At 52.6% G+C, this 18,435-nt stretch overlaps 2 protein-coding genes across 5 annotated transcripts; both read right to left on the bottom strand.

Moving 5' to 3' along the window:
- Positions 1-3,134: 3,134 nt before the first annotated feature.
- LOC109774938 (fatty acid desaturase DES2-like) lies at positions 3,135-4,895 on the bottom strand. 2 transcript variants are annotated; one of them, XM_073502079.1, is made up of 2 exons: positions 4,607-4,895; positions 3,135-4,482 (listed from the first exon to the last, which is right to left on the bottom strand). In XM_073502079.1, the coding sequence occupies exons 1-2, from the start codon at positions 4,858-4,860 to the stop codon at positions 3,315-3,317; spliced, it is 1,422 nt and encodes a 473-aa protein (XP_073358180.1). In that variant the 5' UTR covers positions 4,861-4,895; the 3' UTR covers positions 3,135-3,314. The 2 variants fall into 2 exon arrangements, with proteins under 2 accessions (XP_073358180.1, XP_020189297.1); XM_020333708.4 differs by having other exon boundaries at positions 4,602-4,735.
- An 8,681-nt stretch (positions 4,896-13,576) lies between these two features.
- LOC109774922 (fatty acid desaturase DES2) lies at positions 13,577-17,949 on the bottom strand. Of its 3 annotated transcripts, none has more exons than XM_020333693.4 (2): positions 17,773-17,949; positions 13,577-15,168 (listed from the first exon to the last, which is right to left on the bottom strand). In XM_020333693.4, the coding sequence occupies exon 2, from the start codon at positions 15,159-15,161 to the stop codon at positions 13,998-14,000; it is 1,164 nt and encodes a 387-aa protein (XP_020189282.1). In that variant the 5' UTR covers positions 15,162-15,168; positions 17,773-17,949; the 3' UTR covers positions 13,577-13,997. The 3 variants fall into 3 exon arrangements, with proteins under 3 accessions (XP_020189282.1, XP_020189274.1, XP_073358179.1); XM_020333685.3 differs by having other exon boundaries at positions 13,577-15,165; positions 17,773-17,938; XM_073502078.1 differs by lacking the exon at positions 17,773-17,949 and adding an exon at positions 15,985-17,399 and having other exon boundaries at positions 13,577-15,890.
- Between the last annotated feature and the right edge of the window lie 486 nt (positions 17,950-18,435).

The following is an 18,435-nucleotide window of genomic DNA, read 5'->3' as shown; positions in this document are numbered from 1 at the left end:
ATGGATGGGATCCTTACGTTGCATGAAGTGCTGCATCACACGCACCATAAGAAGAAAGTTGGTGTGGTGTTGAAATTGGACTTTGAAAAGGCGTATGACAAGATAAATTGGGACTTCCTTATTGAATGTCATCGCAATCAGGGCTTTAGTCCTACTTGGTGTGGATGGGTAGATAAGATACTTAGGAATGGCACCCTGAGTATTAAACTCAATAATGAGAATGGACCATACTTCCAAAGCCACAAAGGGGTCCGCCAAGGCGATCCCCACTCCCCCTTCCTGTTTAATATCGCTGTAGAAACCCTTTCGAAAATGATCCTCAATGCCCAGAAAGAAAAGCTGCTTACTGGGCTCGCTCCGGACCTGATAGAGGGTGGGGTGGCCATATTACAGTATGCGTATGACACGGTCATTTGCTTCGAGCATGACAAAGATGCAGCTATAAACCTTAAGCTACTTCTGTACATGTTCGAGCTTATGTCAGGTTTAAAAATTAACTTCATAAAAAGTGAGATACTATGTGTTGGGGGAGATGATGAGACAATTGCCTTCTACTCCGAGCTGTTTAATTGCAGCATTGGACATTTCCCAATGAAGTACCTGGGTGTACCAGTCAGCTATTCCACGTTGCATAGTCTAGACTGGGATTTCTTGGATGAGAGATTTCTCAAATGTTGTGAAACCTGGATAGGGAATGCAGCCTCTTCGGGAGGTCGTTTGATTCTCCTTAATGCATCTTTAACCAGTATAGTATTTTACTATATGTCTATGTTTCTTCTCTCGAAAAAGGTGATTTGGAAACTTCATAAGCACCGTAAACGATTCTTCTGGCAAGAGCATGAGGGGAGAAAACGATACCATTTGGTTAAATGGTCTAGAATCTGCCGCTCCAAGGATAAAGGAGGCCCGGGGGTGAAAGACTTGCACAAACAAAACATTAGCCTTCTCACTAGGTGGTGGTGGAAGTTGGAAACACAGCAAGGGCTGTGGCAGGACATTGTTCGAGCTAAATACCTCAAAAAAGATACGGTGGTCTCGGTTAAGACTAAATTTGGTGACTCTCCTATTTGGAAGGCTATTATGAAAGTCAAAGAATACTACCTGGCGGGTAGAAAAGTAGTTCTTAAATCTGGTAACTTGGCTAGAGTGTGGGATGATTGTATCGATGGTGAAAATCCCTTGCGTGTCCAATTTCCTGAGCTTTACAGCATCTGTAACGACCAAGGGGTCACGGTTGCAAAGTTTAAAAATGGTGTAGATGACAGCTTTTTTCGAAGGCGCCTCCATCCCCCTCTGCTGGAGCAGTGGAGGAATATGAGTAATATGGTATCCCTGTGGCCGACCTCTGACGAACCTGATCAAATTGTGTGGTCCTTGGGGAGAAAGAACAAGTTCTCTACCAAGTCTATATATGAATACCTGGAACGGAACTTGGCTGGGTGTAATTACAAGTGGATTTGGCAAGCCAAAATCCCGCTTAAGATTCAAATCTTCTTGTGGCAACTTTTTCAAGACTCTATTCTGACTAGGGATGTGATGAGGAGGCGAAACTGGTTGGGGAATCCCTCCTGCTCCTTTTGTAATAACAGGGAGACATCCCAACATCTGTTCTTCACATGCCCGGTTGCTAGGGTCATGTGGGGGACTGTTGGATGCATGTTGGGCACGGACCGCTGTCCGAATAACATTTGGCAATATTTCTCCTGGTGCTATAGCTTCCTTCCAGATGGAGAGAAGTTCTATACTTTTGGCTTAGCTGCCCTTTGCTGGGCTATATGGAATTGCCGTAACAGAACCACCTTTGAACTCAAGAAGTTGGGATCTCCATTTAACGTGATATATGTTGCTTGTGGTTATATCACATATTGGGCAGGTCTGATGAGGGGGGAAGACTGTGAAGCAATGGAGCGTGGAGCTAAGATGCTGAGGATCAATGCCTCGAACATGATGCGTATCTGCGCGGCGCCAGGAGGGAACAACTGAGGCGCGTGGATGGCAGAAAATTAGCTCCTCTACATCTCGTTTCCTCCTGAGTCATGCATTTCTCTGTTGCGGATTATCTTTTGGTGTTCTGGTGTCTGGTGGTGTGTTTGGCATTCAGCTCCTGCGTGAGCATAACTCTGGTCAGCCTGTTAATTTTGTGTGTGTGTAGTAGCTATGTTGGTGTCACTGGGTTTTCCCCCGCGATGAACTGCCCGATGACGGGTGTTTATCGTGGGTTTTCCAGGGATACTTGAACTCGCGTTCCCCTTTCTTTGGTTTTCTGGGTGGTCGTTGAACTGTTGTATTTTCGTTATGAAAGTAATGGAAAGGGGTTACGCCCGGTTCAAAAAAAATCGGAGTTTCCAGGATTATTGGCGCACATGGTAGTTCCACTGTAGCCACACAAACAGACGCGAAACTGTAGGATTTGGACTGCTTGCAACGCTCAAATACAGCTTTCAGCATTAGACGGTGCAAATATGCTGGATTTGGACAGCTAACAACGCTGACCACAGCTTCCATATTTTTGGACCACAACGTGACAGTGAGATTGGACTTGGAAGTACCAATCAGTGCTGAAACAGGGCATAAATATCGATCAACACAATCTTTTTCGAGTTTGTCTTTCGGACTCTGAACCTCCTTGAGTTCGGCCGTTTGGACGTAATCGACGAAGCTCCGGCGTAGATGCCTGCCGTGCCTTTGGAGCGGTGATGTTAGGGTTTCTCGTCACGTGGCAAAATTTGATGTCAGGTGCTTCAGATCTATGTAAGGTTCAATGACGACGACTGCGGCTTCAGCGCGCTGGTTCTTAATTAGGGTCACGTGCACGAAGACTTCTTGGTTGTCGTCGACGTCGACAAGGTCAAATTGGCTTCGGTAGGGGAGCGAGGACAGCGACACGTCAGCGGCTCGTTTTGGCGGCAGTAGTGGTCGTTCGGTGGTCTTATAAATCTCAATGTACTGTAATTTTTATTATGTTTGAAATGCTTTGTACTTCCGATAAACTTTTATAATAATAAATCTGATCCTAGGGAATACTAGGCTGGACAATTTTTTTTTTAATGGAGGCAGGACAACCTTGGTCGAATGAGCAACCATTTCGTGTTCATCCATTCCCAAAGTACTCCTTTTTCTTTAACATTCCAGAGTACTCAAAAACGTTGCCCTTGGGCGTTCAGTTATTCCGCCATAAACACGAAATGGTCTACAACAACACGACATGGATGGGGTAGATAACGCCAATGCAATGACAGACGCACACACAACACGCACGGCCATGTCAATGACCGGACGCCAACGACGACCGCCGGCCAAACCTAAGCCGGCGACTAAGGCGCAGAGAACTTGTTGCTGTACCAGAAGACTCCCTTGCGGTCTTCGGGCTCGACGTAGATGCACTCCTTGGCCTCGCGCCATGTGGCCTTAGCAAAGGGGGTGGCGTCGAAGTGGTAGTACTCGCCGAGGATGGGCTTGATCGCCTTGGTGGCCTCCATGGCGTGGTAGTGCGGCATGTTGGAGAATAGGTGGTGTGCCACGTGCGTGTCCGTGATGTTGTGGAACACGCGGTTGAGGATGCCGTAGTCCCGGTCCATGGTGGCGAGCGCCCCACGCAGCCAGTCCCACTCCGTCGAGTCGTAGTGCGGCAGCGCCGGGTGGGTGTGCTGCAGGTAGGTGATCAGGACCAGCCACGCATTCACGATCAGCAGCGGCACGGCGTACACCCGCACCACCCACCAGAACCCGAACGACGACGCGAGCTTGAACAAGGCGAGGGACACGGCCAGCACGCCGACGTCCGAGATGAAAACCTGGGCGCGCTCCCGGTCGTTGTAGATCGGGCTGTAGGGGTCGAAGTGGCAGGCGAAGCGCGGGTACGGGCGGCCGCAGGTGTTGAGCGACAGGTACATCGGCCACCCAATGGTGAGCTGCACGGCGAGGAGCCCCAGACGTCCGACGGGGTTGCTGTAGATGTAGGGGGCGTACCACGCCAGCGCCTCCTTCTGCTTGGGGACGAACACCTCGTCGCGCTCCAGCGAGCCGGTGTTGGAATGGTGGCGGCGGTGGCTGTACTTCCACGAGAAGTAGGGGACGAGCAGCCACGAGTGGAGCACCAGGCCGACGATGTCGTCGAGCAGCGAGGAGTCGGAGAAGGCGTGGTGGCCGCACTCGTGCGCGATGACCCAGACGCCGGTCATGACGCAGCCCTGCACGACCCAGTAGAGCGGCCAGGCGCCCAGCTGCAGCACGCTCGGGAGGGTGGGGATCCAGACCAGCGCCGCGTACAGTAGGGTCGCGACGATGACGAGGTCATGGACCAGGTAGGAGAAGGACTTGATCACCGAGCGCTCGAAGCAGTGAGGCGGGATTGCCTTCTTGATCTGGGCCAGCGTGAACGGCGGCTTGTCCGTCGGCGAGCGCTGGAAGGTCGCGCCGGCGCCGCCGCGGCCGAGCAGCTCCCGCTCCTTCTCTGTCATCCTGCCGCCGGCACCCATGATGCTGCTGACAACAACGAAAATCGCCGGTGGTCAGACAGTACGTATGAAGTTATATATCATTCAAGACCGAAGATACTCCATATTCTAACGGCACGATTCTACTTAGCAAGTTGGATATACTTTACTAATGTACTACTTCAGTTCTGCGAGCGCACGAGAGGGCATCAAGGCAAGCCCGGCACGAGCACCCACGATGGTGGTGGCGGAAAAGATTTTGTGGATCCCCTCTCCAAATGTGGAACCGTGCATGCCGGCTCGCATCTGCCGCCACCTGTCCACCATCATCATCCCACGGTAGCCAGCCCAGCAGCCATCCGCTGCGATCGGCTCCGTTTCCATACGCACGCGATCGGCATGGCAAGTTTGCAGATCGCGGCATGTGCGAGCATCCGCGACATGCTCAGATTCTTTTTCGGATGCGTGCCCCACCAGCGGCTTCACATGCACTGCTAAGCTTAATTCGTACGTAAGAGCATCTACGGCCCCGACCTAGCAAATCCGATCCTCAACCGCTCGCGGATGCGCCCGGGTGCGTTCGCGGATAATGACCGGTCATCTCTTAAAAAACACATTTCATATTCGGATACCTCAAATTAGAAATCTCAAATCCATATTATTACATGCAACGTGAAACGTGAAACCTAATCTAAGCGGAGCTCGTCCGATTCCGCTCCCCGCTTGCCCTGCTCCGCCCTGGCCATGTCTGGCGGCCGGCTGCGCTCCTCATAGTGTTGGTCCGGTTGCCGGCAAGGTAGGGTAGGGCATGGGACACGAACCGGCTTACGGGACTCAAGGCGCCTCCGTCTCCCATGCCCTACTCTTCCTCGTCGGATCCCGGAACCCGAACGGTGCCGATGGACGTCAGATCGATGACCGATCCGTCCGGGGACGAGCAGCCGACGTCCACCACGATGCGGTTACGGCGCCCGGACTGATGCGCCATACGGGGCGACGAATAATGCGACTCCGTCTCACCGACGTCCGCCGCCTCCCGCGCCCGATGCCTTGCACAGTAGTCACTCCGTGCCATGGCCTTGTGGGACGATGGTGCGTCCCGAATATCGGCGCGCCACCGAAGGGGTTGCGCGTCTGCCAGCGTGTTCGGAGGCCAGACGGACCGCACGGCCTCCGGCGAGGCAGCTATGGCCGACCTAGCGCCGGATCCATGCGCCATTTGGGCGGACGCAATGGATTCCCGACGGATGGAGTCCGAGTGCATTCGTGCACGGGCCTCCTCCTGGGCGCGGTGGAGCGCAAGCCGGACGGCCATCTCCTTCTCGGGGCCGCATGTGATGAGCTCGGGGTCGACGGATCTGGAGTTGAAGGACTCGGATCCACTGCCCGCCATGCTGGAGACGACCAGAAGGAGACAGAGACGAGCTTGGGTGGCGGAGGCGAGTGGACGGGAGGGGAGTGAAGTGGCTAGGGTTTGGTCCGACGAGCGGATGGGGAGGGATTGCATATCAGCCCCATATTTGAGCTGGATATGGGGGGTGCCGGTCAGCCTGGGCGTTTGAGGGCCGTTTGAGGGGCCCGTCTGGGTCAAAAAATCATGACCGGACAGTGACCGAGCAGCCCGCCCGGGCGTATGAGACGGATTTGAGGTGCCCGGCTTTAGATGCTCTAACCATGCCTCTTCTCGAGCTCCCATTTAAGACACTCTCTTCACTAACTCTATTTTTTCTCACACAATTGCTAGCTTGTTTTTCTTAATTTGCAACTTGATGTTCACCCTCTCTCGATGACAAAATGAAACAATTCAACTTACGTGAGTTGACACTCCTATGCCATTTTGAGGGCGGCCAATCACTTGCGATAATAGCCCACATACTCGTTCACTTCCTCTTGAATGACAGACCATTGATGTTGGAGGAGGCCATATTGCGGGTGTTAATGATAGGATGTGGCTCCACATATATCCCTGTGTTCGTGATAATGCTTTCAAATCTTCTCCCAATACGTGCTTCCCCTTGCTCCATGCCACATATAGGATCCATGCTTCTAGCCAACTACGCTTTAACCAATAAGATACCCTCAAATATTGTGAATGTCAGACCTCTTGCTCTGGGCATCTTTCCCTTTCTTTTCCTTTTGGAGTTTGATGTTCCGCCAACTTCAAACGTAGCACAATTTGAATCCCCCAAGTAATAGTCCATTTGGAAGGTCATTGATTCTTATTGATCATGTCCGACATGATATTGTCCTAACATTATCATGACCGCAAATAAACTAACAGTATATGCAACTAATTGCTAATTGATTCAATGGCATATGCAAGGTATTCATCGGAAAGGAGCAAAATATGTATTGTCTCCTGCTGCGTCATTCCATCAAACAGGACGTGGGCAGACCGGGCGGCGTTGCTGCTGTGCTTGTCCGCTCCTGTTGTAGCTACAGCGAGTCACACATGTTGTCCTCCGCCGCTTGCACTACTATAAAAACAGCTATAGCCAATATGGACACCCATGGCGCACTGTACATGTGGTGCGCCATTACTAAATACTAATGACGCACCATGTGTTGATGCGCCATTAGTGTGCAAATACTAATGGTGCACCACATCCACGGTGTGCCATTAGTAATTTGACCCAAACATTCCCCCGAATGCACCACCCCCTGGACCGCCTTTTCAGTTTAAAAAAAATAAAAGAAAATGATAGAAATGTCAAAAAAAATAAAAGAAAATAAGATTCCCATGTGATATGTGGTCTAGTTGTTAGCAAAATTTACAAACATGAATTTTTGACTTTTTTGCAAAATCTCTCGAGAATTTGTAAAAATGGGCATAACTTTTGCATACGAACTCGGATGAAAAAGTTTTTTATATGAAAAATCATCTACACGAAAAGTTACATCCGAATTTAACCGGAGGAACCCCGTTAAACATTTTTAAAATCCTCAAAAACCTAACAGAAAAAAGATACGGGGCTTTTAAGATCTGGAGATTCAAAAAAATTCAAACTTACTAATGGCGCACCTGCCCATGGTGCGCCATTACTATCTTCCCGCCTTCAAAATTCAAAATAAATCAAAAAAATAAAAATAAAAGTTACTAATGGCGCACCTGCCCATGGTGCGCCATTACTATGCCGTATATATGGCTGGGCGTGTCCTCTCCTCCTTACCTCTTCATTCTTCTCCTCCACTCCATCTCCTCCTCTTCTCCACTCCATCTTCCCTTCTCTCCTCCACCATACTACCCTCCTCCTCTCCGGCGACCTCCTCCTCCTCCTCTCCGGCGACCTCCTCCTCCTCTCCGGCGACCTCCTCCTCCCCTCCACTCCATCTTCCCTTCTCTCCTCCACCATACTACCCTCCTCCTCTCCGGCGACCTCCTCCTCCTCCTCTCCGGCGACCTCCTCCTCCCTCCTCTCCTCCCCTCCCCTCCCCTCACGGTTTCTCCTCCCTCCTCTCCGGTGAGCTCCTCCTCCCTCCTCTCCGGTGAGCTCCTCCTCCCTCCTCTCCTCCCATCCCCTCATGGTTTCTCCTTCCTCCTCTCCGATGCTCCGGTGAACTCCTCTCCGGCGACCTCCTCCTCCTCTCCGGCGATGTAGGCGAGCGCCTCTCCGGTGACCTCCTCCTCCTCTCCGGCAAAAGAACGTACAAGATCCAAAAACAGGAACGAAATTTGAAATAATATCGTGCAAAAAAACGAGCAAAAAATGGGCAAAAAAATCGCGATCCAGATCCAAATTCAAAATTCAAAAATAGCAATGGCGCACGGTGGGGGTTAGACGGTGCGCCACTACTATTTTCCCGCCTTCAAAATTCAAAAATACTAATGGCGCACCAGTGGCCTATACTAATGGCGCACCGTGGCCTATACTAATGGCGCACCACTGATGCGCCATTAGTAAAAAATACTAGTGGCGTGATGCTAGTGGCGCACCAGTAGTGCGCCATTAGTAGGCAAAACTGGTGCGCCACTAGTAGGCCTTTTCCTAGTAGTGTTGCATTGGCGAAAAACGGTGTGAAATGACCCGTCCGGCTGTCGAACGTCGTCGGTCGCGAGTGGGCCGAACGCCGCCTTCCTTGTTGATGGCAGGATGTACGGGGTTGGGGCGGCGGCGGAGGGGACACATGCTCCTTGAGGTCTACGTACAACATCCTTGGTCGGAACTCTCTATGACGCCGCTTCCCTCTCGCGCTGCCTCCTTCGTCGGTCCCTCCATGCGAAGTTCTCTGGCTTGCAGCTCGGTTCCACGGACAGGAGCCCCACGGACGACGCCGAGGCAACATTCGTTACGGTGGTGGGGGACGGGTACCCGGCGACGACATCTAGGGCGGCGGATGGGGGAGGAAGGGTGGACGACGGTGATGGCTCGAACGCTGGAAATAGTGGAAGAACACGTGAAGATGGCGGTGTATTTGGTGCAGTTTATGGTGGGTTTGGCCCGCCTGGTCCGACGTGGTGGACGTGCATGGGCGTCTCCGGGCCTCCTCATATCCTACCCAAATTTTGGCTAGATATGAGGCATGCCAGTCAGCCGGGCGTATAGGACTGGTATGAGGAGCCCGTCTGAATTAGGTTTTCTTTGACCGGTCAATGATTGGGCTGTCCGCCTAGACATATAGGGGGATTTGCGGAGCCTGCCTGTAGATGCTCTTAAAGAGTGTTTCTCCTCCCGCAGTTGTGTTGGTGTCAGAGCATCTGTAGCAGACCCCTTATACCACGAAACTGAAAACACGGTTTTCAGTTCGTGGAAAACGCGTTTTAAGGGTCGGTTTTAGTTGCGGCCGAATAGACCTCTCAATCTTAAACTGTAAAACCGAATATTCGCTTATATTTTTCCCACGTCTTTTTCTTTCTCTCGTCCGTGCCCATGGTCAACTTGCTTGCTCCTACGAAGCCGATGGACAACGCAGGAACCGACCAAATACGGAGCCGCCGGCCACCAAATACGGAGCGGCCAAATACAAAGCACACGAAGCGGCCAAATCCAAGAGCTAGCGAGCTCCGTCGGGGAGGCAAAGCTAGCTAGCTAGCTCAACTCGAATCGATCCAGGAGCGAGCTAGCTAGCTATCTCAACTCAAATCGATCCAGAAACGAGCTAGCTAGCTCGCTCGCTCAGCTCGAATCGATCTAGGAGTCGCCGCAGGACAGACGCGGCCGGCCGATGGCGGGCGGCCGGAGAGCCGAGGCGGCGCGGACGGGCTGCCGGAGGCCGGGGCGGGCGGCGGGTGGCGGGCCGGGGCGGCGCGGACGGCGGACGCGGACGGGCTGCCAGCATCCAGGGACAGGCAGGACGACATCCGGGATGGCACGGACGGCGGACACAGATGTTTCCAGGGCAGTTGGGCTCCCGCCAACTGTTTTCTCACGATACAGGGCACCGTAGAAGCGGATGCAAAAACTGTGTTTTTGTGGAAGGGGGATTTTACCGCGCCCCTTCAAAAAAATTACGGGTCGGACGCTTTTAAGGTTTCTGTTCGGGTCACTTTTTTCGCCCAAAATCATAAACTGACGGTTATTTTACGGGTCGGCGATATAAGGGGTCTGCTAGAGATGCTCTCGCTTGATCAAATTTGGTCTATGAACACGAAAAAAATTGTTTATGGACGGCTGGACCTGGCTACGCCGTTGCCGTTGCCAAGCCCATGCCCACTCGAATCATCCATTTTGTCTTGCTGCGGCTTCACTCGAATTGCACGGATGCAGCCGGCGCCGGCGAGTTTTTTTTGTGTGAGTGTGTGTGCGCGCGTGCGTGCGTGCGTGCGTGTCATCCATACGAGCACGACTCGCCAGCTGAACAATCGTTTGGTCCGGACTCAGCCCTCAAGGTTGGTCGACGACAGAGCTCTCCACGCCGTGCCCTATGGCCATGCGACCGGGCGTATCTGTCGGCCGATCGATACACGGAGCAACCACGCAAGTTCTTTGAAATTAAAGAAATAAACAAACAACCACGCAGAACGCATGGTTAGCAATCACAAGGCTGTATCCGTCCATACGCAGGACTCTTCGGAACCACGAGTATCACTGCTGCGTCGCGTCGCGGGACTGTTCTTCAGAATCAGAACCGAAACAGGGAAGCAATCAGTCAGAAAGAGTATCTCATAGCATGATAGCATGTGTGAGATTTATGTGATGTTGCCGTGTGAACCACTGTTGCGTGAGCTCTCGGGTCGGCAGGACGGACACGGAAGAGCGTCGTCTCCCTCCCGTGTATCATCAGCATGAGTTATTATTGAAGTTGCTCCATCCCATTGAGGCGTTCCGTTAAGATCGAGGCGGAGTAAATCTCCTGCTCCCTGGCACGGCACGCATCTCGTTTCAAACGTCACGTGCAAATGCCAGGAAATGCGTACGCACGCTCGGTGGCACCACGACGACATTGCACTTGTCCGGTTGACCCTACGTTCCGGCCAACTCTCGGCTGGAAATCCGTAGTGCGTGCATTGAATTTGAACCCATGGCTGCACATGGGACGGGAGGGACCGGGGATATTGCACCGGCCCCCGGCCACGCACATCAATTTTAGATAGTACGCATGGGCGAGAGAGAAATAAATTGGCGGTAGGCTCCCGTTTGCAAGAGAGACAAGTCGAGGCTCCAAAAGCTGACTTCACATTCACAAGCACAGTTTCCTGGATTATTGGCGCACACTGGGCTGCTTGGGACGCTCAAACACAGCTTTCAGCATTACACTGTGCAAGATTGCTGGATTTGGACCGCTAACAACGCTGACCACAGCTTCGAGATCACAACATGACAGCGAAACTGGACCTGGAAGGACCAAAGCACGAAACTTGATGATACCCCGCGCGTTGCTACGGGAATCGATTGCAATAAGATTTGATTTCATGGTATATAATTATTTAGTTAATAACACATGAATCAAATTTAAAATACATACGCCTTGTTGGATTCGATTATGTATGGTTGTGAAATATTTATTTGAGTAAGTAGAATAAAAAAAAATCCCATACATGGTTGTATGTGGTTGAGAGTCTTTTTCATGCATGGTTGCATGTTGAGGTGCTCTTATCCCATACATAATTGTATGTGATATGACATGTTTGCATTGAGGATGATTCGTTTAGGTTGTATGATATTCCCTCTGCATCAAAATATAAGAGATGTTTTGATACAAATTGTATGAAAAAAAACATCTTTGATATAGAGGGAGTATTGCATAAGTGTCGACCACAAGACATACGCTGTTGCGGAATTGTTTGCCTTAGAGGAACTCTAAAAGATCCCACAAAAATCCGTCATGCAAAAATAGTATATGGTTCCCCCTAAACAGGATTTGCAGTACCACGCAGCATCGGGCAGAACAGATCCCGCAAAAATCATCAACAGTCAAATGTGGAGCCCACTAGTCTATAGTTGAATTTACAACAAGGTCCTTCATGATAGTATATAGATTGGAATTGGGTCCCCTCCCTCACATACACATCCACACATTCATCTCGCGGAGTGCATCAAGCAGAAGTGCAGGATTCTGCGGCGGCCTCCACTGGAGCGAGCCATGCCTGCGGAGGCCTCCACCGGATCGAGAAGGGGCAGCCTTCACCAGATCGAGCGGTGTCTACGGCAGCCTCCTCCTCACGCCTGAGGCAAGTTACTGCTGCAGACAAGCGACAGCTTGTGGCCGAGCTCCTGCGGCGGGGCGAGCAGCAGCCCGAGGCGGGGCGTATGCGGTCGAGCTCCTGCTCCCGGTCGATTCCTCAGTATCATACGCTCCTCTGGCTGGCCACCACTTCTCTTTTATTTGGCCAAAATCAAGCTCACGAGGTGGCGATGCTAGTGGCGCCGGGTCCGACGGGAGTGGTTGGTGCTAAAAATTCCCTCCCGCCAAAGATAGAGGAAACTACAAAACCATGATGAAAAACTGACGATATGGGATACGCGGGTCGAAATATACAGCTCCCCCAAAAAAGACGCCCATAAGTGTCACACGTGTAGGCGTTAGGGGGGCTGCCAACACATTTTGTGTGGTGTATAAGACGAACAGCCCACACACTCACGTGTGGGCAAAAAAAGTAATGCCCACACACCTCTTTTTTTCCCTCCCGATCCCTCTCACACGCGCGCGTGTGGGCGAAATAGATGACGCCCACACGCCCCGTACGTCAGCCCTCGTACCTCGTGGTCCCGCACGCCCGCGTGACAGTCACCGCGCGTCCCGCAATTGCCATGGTCCAGACCCTCGTCTCTGTTCGTTTAACTGCAGTTGCCATGTCGCTGAACTTCGATTGCCATGTCGGACAACTACAGTTGCCATGGTTGCTCAACTGCAGTTGCCATGTATGGTCTGATCTACTGCAGTTGCCATGATTTCAAAATTTTAGGAGTTGCCACCCACTAAACACTAGGCAGTTGCCATGTAGCACTCTACAAGAAGGCATGGCAAAAAAACATGTTCGGGTAAAAGAGAGAGTTGACATGTGCTCACAAGCACGTTAGGGCAGTTGCCATGTAAAATAAAGAGTTGTCATCTGCTTACGTGCATACTACGGCAGTTGCCATGCACCATGCAAAAACACATGACAACTCGGGTAAAAAAGAGTTGACATCTGCTTACAAGCAAAGCTAGGGCAGTTGCCATATACCTGCAGAAACACATGGCAACTGCCAGCTTTGGGTGTGGGTGAAGTGATAAACGTCCACACACCAGCCCCCTCTGCGTGCGTGAAACTAGTGTGTGGGCGAATTGCTAAACGCCCACACACCAGCCCCCGTGTGGTGAAAAAGAACGTGTGGGCGACCGGATGAATGCCCACACACCAGCTTAGTCCTACGTGGCACACAAAAACTGCTAGAACGCGCCAAGATTCGTGCAGAATTGGTTGGACGAGAATCCATGCGTGTGGGCGAGTTGCCAGACGCCCACACTTGTGGGCGTTAAACTTTTCGAAAAAGAAAAAAAATAGAGGATGAGTACGTTTTTTGTCCTGATACCGTACATCGGCAGTTATTTGCAGGATGTATAGATTTGCAGCATATGCTAGAGTTGCTCTTAGCACACCTTTCCTGTGGACGAGCTCCAACCGAGTGGACAACCTTGGTCGACAGACAGAGCAAGCAATCATCCACTCCCAGAGAGAAATAAAGTCACGAGAAAGAACATCCATCTAGACTTGGGAGTACTCAAAAAAGTTGCCCTTCCTTCGACGATCAGTTATTCCGCCATAAACACGAAATGGTCTACAACAACATGACACGGACGGGGGGAGATGACGCCAATGCAATGACAGACGCACACACAACACACGCGGCCATGTCCACGGCCACGGACACCAACGATGACCGCCGGCCAAACCTAAGCCGACGACTAGAACGCAGAGAAAAAGTAAAGACGGAACTGACCAAAGTCACGGACACGCTACTCTTCCTTGCACCACTCAGCTCTTCTAGCATTGGCACGGTAATAGTAGTCTTCTTTTGTGCCCAAATGCCCTCTGCTATCTAAAGACTAACCATATGGACTGTAGGTAGATGGATGGAATTACTTGGTAGGATCTCTTCTCTGAGTTCTTTCTCCAGCACAGTTGATGGATCTTGGCGGCTAGAACTTGTTGCTGTACCAGAAGACCCCCTTGCGGTCCTCGGGCTCGACGTAGATGCACTCCTTGGCCTCGCGCCATGTGGCCTTGGCGACGGGGGTGGGGTCGAACTGGTAGTACTCGCCAAGGATGGGCTTGATCGCCTTGGTGGCCTCCATGGCGTGGTAGTGCGGCATGGTGGAGAAGAGGTGGTGCGCCACGTGCGTGTCCGTGATGTTGTGGAACACGCGGTTGAGGATGCCGTAGTCGCGGTCCATGGTGGCGAGCGCCCCGCGCAGCCAGTCCCACTCCGTCGAGTCGTAGTGCGGCAGCGCCGGGTGGGTGTGCTGCAGGTAGGTGATCAGGACCAGCCACGCGTTCACGATCAGCAGCGGCACGCCGTACACCCGCACCACCCACCAGAACCCGAACGACGACACAAGCTTCAGCAGAGCCAACGACACGGCCAGCACTCCCACGTCTGAGATGAAGATCTGAGCGCGCTCCCGGTCGTTGTAGATCGGGCCGTAGGGGTCGAAGTGGCAGGCGAAGCGCGGGTACGGGCGGCCCGAGGCGTTGAGCGCCAGGTACAGCGGCCACCCGAGGGTGAGCTGCACGACGATGTGCACCAGACGGCCGATGGGGTTGTTGTAGATGTAAGGAGTGTACCACGCCAGCGCCTCCTTCTGCTTGGGGACGAACACCTCATCACGCTCCAGCGACCCGGTGTTGGAGTGGTGGCGACGGTGGCTGTACTTCCACGAGAAGTAGGGGACGAGCAGCCACGAGTGGAGCACCAGGCCGACGGTGTCGTCGAGCAGTGAGTAGTCGGAGAAGGCGTGGTGGCCGCACTCGTGGGCAATGACCCAAACGCCGGTCATGACGCAGCCCTGCACAATCCAGTACAGCGGCCAGGCGCCCAGCTGCAGCACGGTCGGGAGGGTAGGGATCCAAACCAGCGCCGCGTACAGCAGGGCCGCGACGATGACCAGGTCATGGACCACGTAGGAGAAGGACTTGATGATCGAGCGCTGGAAGCAGTGAGGCGGGATTGCCTTCTTGATCTGACCCAGCGTGAACGGCGGTTTGTCCGTCGGCGAGCGCTGGTAGGCTGCGCCGCCGTTGGCACGGCCGAGCTGCTCCTGCTTCTCCCGCTCCTTCTCCGTCATCCTGCCGCCGGCACCCATGTTGCTGCTGACAACAAAAAAGCATAGGTGGTCAGATGGCACGAACGAGGTTATAATGTATTCTTATCATAATAGATCAAGAACAGAACAGTATATTCTAGCAGCATGATTCTACAATATTGCTATGAACGAAAATATCTATTAAGCTGACTATACTCTAGTTCTGCTGGCGCACGACAGGGGCAGCGACGCAAGGAAAACACGAGGGGGTGTTATATCATCGCCCACGGTGGTGGTGGCGTGCCCCGATGCTAACAAGATAAAATATTCCTCCCTTCAAAAATATTCCTTTCTCTCTGAAGAAAAGAGATAAAATATTCCTAGATGACATGCCAAGTGGGGGGATCGCGGCATGTGCGAGCCCAATGGCATGTTCAGATTCCCTTTCGGGTGCGTGCACCGCAGCTGCTTCACATGAGCTGCTGCTAAGCTAAATTCAGATCTGCCCATGCCTCTAAGCAATCACAGACAAATCGTCTGCCGTACTTCAGTAAAACACAGGGATAAGGTGACCGATCCAATGGTTAAAGGAAGGATATGCGCCACAAACTCGGTCAAAATGAGGCAGTGCGCGGCGAGTCTTGGTTCATACGCATGTACATATCCAGTAAGATAAGGTGATCAAATCCTACCAGACACACCTAGGACGGTCAAATATAAGCCATCGACCATCTCTTCAAGTAGAACGCCAATATGGACGAATACGTCTCTCTCTCCCGCCTCTACTCCCTCCGTTCCAAAATAGATGACCCAACTTTGTACTGAAGTTAGTACATAACTTCAGTACAAAGTTGGGTCATCTATTTTGGAACGGAGGGAGTACGACTAAGACATATTCAGTCAGAGCCGAGTCACCCACCTACCACCCCTCGTCTCGAGCACACCTCCCCGCCGCAGCGCAGCAGTGGGCGACCGAGACCAAGGATCAGCAGTAAAACGAGGTACCACGTGATCACCACGTTGAACAGGGCGCATCTTCAGGCGGTAGGTGGACTTCCGATTCAGATGCCATCGACAAGGTGCTTAATCTCCTTGCTTTTAAGAGAGAGAAAGAAGCCCCACGGCCGAAGCATAAACCATAATACAGGCAGCTCCGGATTGCGATGTTCAACTTTGCTGATTCATGGCAATAAACCCCCTCCAGCTGATTGATTAGGACTGGCATGCTGGATTACACGACTGATTAGGACTGCTGGCTCTGGCTCCGCGTGATTAGGAGGAGGACCAGAGCGCGGCAACAGGGAACCCATACGGGCTACCAACCACGGTTGCCTACAGGGCAAGCGCAGCGAGGGTTGCGGTGCTATCCAAGTTGGACGAGGGCCCATGGGCACCCAGATCTGCGCCTTTGGTCGCTTGTGCGCGTCCAGCTAAGCTGTCTGCGGCCGGAAATGAGAAAAAAAGAGGCGGTGCAGGCCCGCCCTGCGGCTGTGGGCCTGGATCCGCCGAATATTGCGCAGGCTCTGTCTGGCCCACGCAGGCTTCTCTGTACCTTAGCGCAGGCACGCGGTCGTGGGGTGACGAAACGGAAGGGGACAATCGCCACCGTCCAGGCGCCGGCGACAGAATATCTGACGGGGTCGTGAATCACGGTGACTTTTTCTAGGTCAGGAGCAGCGCGCACGAGCCCGCCAGCCGCCGCCGCCGACCAGCGCGTGAGATGCGACGTGCTGAAAGGAACGGCCTAACTTTTTTTTTTTCTTTCTTTCTTACGATGATATGATAGTATCCCAACGACTTGAGCACGAGAAGCATATGGCTCCGCCTGCCGTGCTTCGTTGGAAAAAGAGATTTTTTGTGCTAGTCATAACGGCCACGGCATCGGCCTGCCTCTCTGAGAACTGAAAGATTGCCTGTCGTCAAAGGCCAATTAGTATTGTTACGGCCTAATCACGACCTGGAGTAATTGTGTATTTGTGTTTGTGTTTCTGAATGAAAATCGGGTCCTCTCATCCTTCATCAAAAGAAGGAACACATGGGGACTACGATTTTGGTGCGGCTTTTCAAACAAAACTACTAACGGTAGCTGACAAAAGTCAGCTGCGTCAGAAAAGATGGCAGATTTTACGAATCTAAAATGAGTGGTAACGGCCGAGGTGCAGAGATCAGGACCCAAAAGGCGTACCGAAATATCTGGATACCATCCACACCAATATCCTGCAGATCTGGTAGCAAGATGCAGCAGAATCCGCGTTTAAATGTCTACGCGCATGAGCGCTAATCAGGGGCGATTCGTTCTAATCCTGCCCGTTGCTACCTCGGGCGAAACAGTGCATGGGACACGCACATTTCGCTGGGAATTCGGTCGGAGGTAGGTGCGGAGGCCAGCGGAGCGCCGAATTGACGGACTGGTGGCAGGAATCAGGAGCGGCAGCAAGGGGGGGGGGGGGGGGGGGGGGACAGCAGCCTCTCGTGGCGGCGCCGCCGGTGGCTCCACGAGGGATAGGTCGGGAGCCGGGATGGACGCGGCAAGGCACCCGGCCTATTCGCCATTCCCCACGGCCAAAACGGCCGGAGCAGAGCAGATTCCGCACGAATCCGCGCCAAAGAAAATGAATCTAGGAATTAACCATACGAGCGATGGATTCGCAGGGGCGACGAATGGCGATACCTGATAGGGGTGGTGGTCGAGGCGGCGGGAGCAGGGCAGATCGGGCCGGCGGACACCACACACGCGAGCGCGCGCACCCTCTTCCCTCTCCGGCGCCTCTGCTCCTCTTGTTGACGGGACGAACGAGTGGTTTGTGCGGGGGGGAGGAGCAGGCCGCCTCCGAGTCCACCGGTGGGGGATGCTATTTAAAAGCGCCCCGTCCCCTCACGCGCGCCCGCTGGCGCGTGGGCCCCGAGAGCCAGATGGGGCGCACTGACCCAAGAAATCTGGCCCCGTACACGTGTCGCGATTTGTATCGCTCGTCTGAGGGGGCTGTGGCCCGATTCTCGCATGGCGGGCCGTCGGCCGTCCGTTCGGGCCATCGGACGGTGGGCAGCCTGCCACCAGAATGGCGTGGGATTGACCACTAGATATAGCGGCAATTTTGTCAGTCAGCTGAGGCCTTTCCCCTGCACAGGAATACAGCAAACAGATCCTGGATGATAGATACTACTCCATTTGTAACTTCGAAAAAACATATTTTGAAGATTAAAAAAAATTGTGAAACAAAATAGCAGATAAAAAGGAATGCGTACATGTAAATTTTGGTGATTTTTTTTATTAATTTACGGTGCAAACATCTCCACAAAAAAATTCTGGCACATATGTATGTTTATATTACTC

This window comes from Aegilops tauschii, chromosome 6 (assembly GCF_002575655.3).
Source record: "Aegilops tauschii subsp. strangulata cultivar AL8/78 chromosome 6, Aet v6.0, whole genome shotgun sequence".
Classification (NCBI taxonomy): Eukaryota; Viridiplantae; Streptophyta; class Magnoliopsida; order Poales; family Poaceae; genus Aegilops; species Aegilops tauschii.
The sequence above is the reverse complement of the archived record's forward strand: the minus strand, read 5'-3'. Positions and strand labels throughout refer to the sequence as shown.